Genomic DNA, 2,862 nt, shown 5'->3' with positions numbered 1-2,862 from the left:
AAAAAAATCCAAAATTAAAGGTATGAATTGAGGGTAGTGTCTTATATCTTCTTTTTGGTCAAATAACTAAGTTCTAAGTTGTGAGAGAGGATTCTCGCCGGATCCCCTTTGTTAGGATTTTGGAGATTCTCTAATCACATCCATTCATCGTAAATCATGCGATTAGTTTTTGTCAGATATTGTTTATATTAAATTTTAAATAAAAAATTTACAATAATTTCTAATTGCACAATATATTATGAACGATATGATTTGAAAATCTCCGATTCCTCACAAAAAGATCCTCACTCGTAAGTTGTAACTGCTGGCGACTTTCGTGGATGTGAGCTTGTGGCGTTGTCAATCCGAGTGAAATTTATTACCTTGCCAATATTGGAAACTACTCCGAATCAGAGAAGGAAAAAATCATCCTTATATGACACTTAACACGGTTTAGTTTAATCTCCGCTACCCCCACACGGTTTAATATCCGATACGCTTCCGTAAAACCCACCATATAAACACCGCGATCTCCTCCTCCTCAATCTTCACAATTCCTCATTCGACTTCTGGACCTCTCTCTCTCTCTCTCTCTCTCTCTCTCTAAAAAAACTTGTTTTTTGCGAACTGGGTTTTTGAACTCGCCGGCGACAATGAGGGTCAGCAACAACCTGGTGGGTCTCCTCAACTTCATAACGTTCCTGCTGTCGATTCCGATCGTGTGGGCCGGAGTATGGCTGAGCAAGCAAGGCAGCACCGAGTGCGAGAAGTTCCTAGACAAGCCCGTCATCATCCTCGGCGTATTCCTGATGCTGGTGTCGCTGGCCGGCCTAATCGGCGCCTGCTGCCGGGTCTCGTGGCTGCTGTGGGTCTACCTACTCGTCATGTTCCTCCTCATCGTTGTCCTCTTCGCCGTCACCATCTTCGCCTTCGCCGTCACCAACAAAGGCGCCGGAAAAGTGATTTCCAACAGAGGGTACAAGGAGTACAAGCTCGGGGACTACTCGCAGTGGCTGCAGAAGAGGGTTAACAGCACCAAGAACTGGAACAAGATCAAGAGCTGTCTCATTGACAGCAAGGTCTGCTCTACTTTCAGGGACAAGTATGTCAATGATACCATCCAGACCTTCTATTCTGAGAACCTGTCAGCGCTTCAGGTATCATATTTTCTTCTTTTTTGTTTTGGGTTCTTTTTGAATTCTGCTTAATCCTTGCTCCAGATCTGAATTTTTTTTCTTCAACTGGGTTGAAATGTTAGTCTCTGAACCTGTCTTTGGTGAAATTTGTTTTGATTTTAATCTGGATTTTGTTTCCAGTCTTGGATATATTTGTTTCTGGGTCTGAGTTGTGTTTCTGAATGTTGATAATGTTCTAATTTCTCTGATTTTATCTGGGTTTTAATAATTTTTCTCCCCTTTGTGCAGTCCTTTGAGATCTGAACAATATGTTAAGATCTGAATATTGTAGTTCAACTTTTTTGGTTTTACATTATCATTATCTTGCATGTTGGTGTAGGAGGTCTGACTTTTTCGAATTTTCGAATTTTGGATTGAACAAGTAATTTAGAGATATTTGATTGTGTTAGAATATCAATTTCATTCATTGTCTGGTATAAAATGACTTTTGAAAAGTTCAATTGATGGATAAAAAGGCTTTATTCTTTGCTTTACCTTTCAATCAAATCCCGTCTTACTAGTCATTTTGTGGTTGGAGAGCTGTCTCTGTTCTTGTTCGGTGTACATTCCAATGTTGGGGGTGCCCCCGTTACTACGCTTTTTGTTAGACTCTTGTAATACTTTACGTTAGTGGTTTTCCGGTGGCACTTTGATTCTTGACGACTGAATTAGGTTCTTGTAAGCTGCAAAATATTGTCCATAAATTGTTATGCCAGGGGAATAATGGTATCATCTCACGGGTTTGCATCTTTTATTCACTAGAGAGTTGGTGGTCGTGCTTCCTTGTAGCATCATGCTTTTTTGAAAGTGCATATGGTTGGTGTCATGAAAGAAAATAAGAATCCCTTTTAGAAACAAGCTGTTGTGGACGCCCTACCTACCGCCTTGCATCCACATCCACATGTGTATTTATACCCGTTAATTGTGCTTTAAACAATTCCATTTGAAATTACCTCTTCACTGTAGTTAATTTCCCTCCATTACAACTGGGTAGGACTAATAAGAATGCCTTGGGAGTAATTGCTATCCATGGTTCTTGATGTCTTTGAGTTGTATGTTTTTTCACTTGTTTGGCTTTGTATACATTTAGTAACACTACAAACTGAACTGCCCTGTGCATTGTGTGTAGTTATTTCGTTTTTCACCTTGTCAAATGTAACGGTTCTTCTAATGTGTTTACTTATTTGCAGGCTGGTTGCTGTAAGCCATCGGATGATTGTGGATTTACCTACGTGACCCCCATATCCTGGACCAACGGTACCACCGTTTCCTCCAACCCTGACTGCAGTGCATGGCAGAATGATGAAAAGGTTCTGTGCTTCAACTGTCAGTCGTGCAAGGCTGGACTGCTGGACAACATAAAAAGTAATTGGAAGAAGACGGCCATTGTCAACATTGTATTCCTTATCTTCCTCATCGTGGTGTATTCGGTTGGATGCTGCGCGTTTAGGAACAACAGGAGGGACAATGGATATTGGAAACAGTAAGCGACACTGAGTTCGATCAGATATTGGCATGTAAGTAGAGAATAATTGGGCATTGGCAGCTAGCTCTTATTAGTGGAACATATCTTATTGACTAGGGTCATTGATATTAATCTCTTGTATAAAGTCTTTGATCTCATTTGGTTTTGGCTACGACGTCGTTCAGCTGCTATTTTGATGTTTTATCAGCTGCTATGTGAATGAATCTCTGTTTGTTTTGGAAA

At 40.5% G+C, this 2,862-nt stretch overlaps 1 protein-coding gene across 1 annotated transcript; it reads left to right on the top strand.

Moving 5' to 3' along the window:
• Positions 1–269: 269 nt before the first annotated feature.
• LOC137737145 (tetraspanin-8) lies at positions 270–2,862 on the top strand. Its single transcript, XM_068476536.2, has 2 exons — positions 270–1,136; positions 2,345–2,862. The coding sequence occupies exons 1-2, from the start codon at positions 633–635 to the stop codon at positions 2,639–2,641; spliced, it is 801 nt and encodes a 266-aa protein (XP_068332637.2). The 5' UTR covers positions 270–632; the 3' UTR covers positions 2,642–2,862.

Source organism: Pyrus communis, chromosome 13 (genome assembly GCF_041283825.1).
Source record: "Pyrus communis isolate YQ-2024b chromosome 13, ASM4128382v1, whole genome shotgun sequence".
Lineage (NCBI taxonomy): Eukaryota > Viridiplantae > Streptophyta > Magnoliopsida > Rosales > Rosaceae > Pyrus > Pyrus communis.
This window is presented reverse-complemented; position numbering and strand designations above follow the sequence as displayed.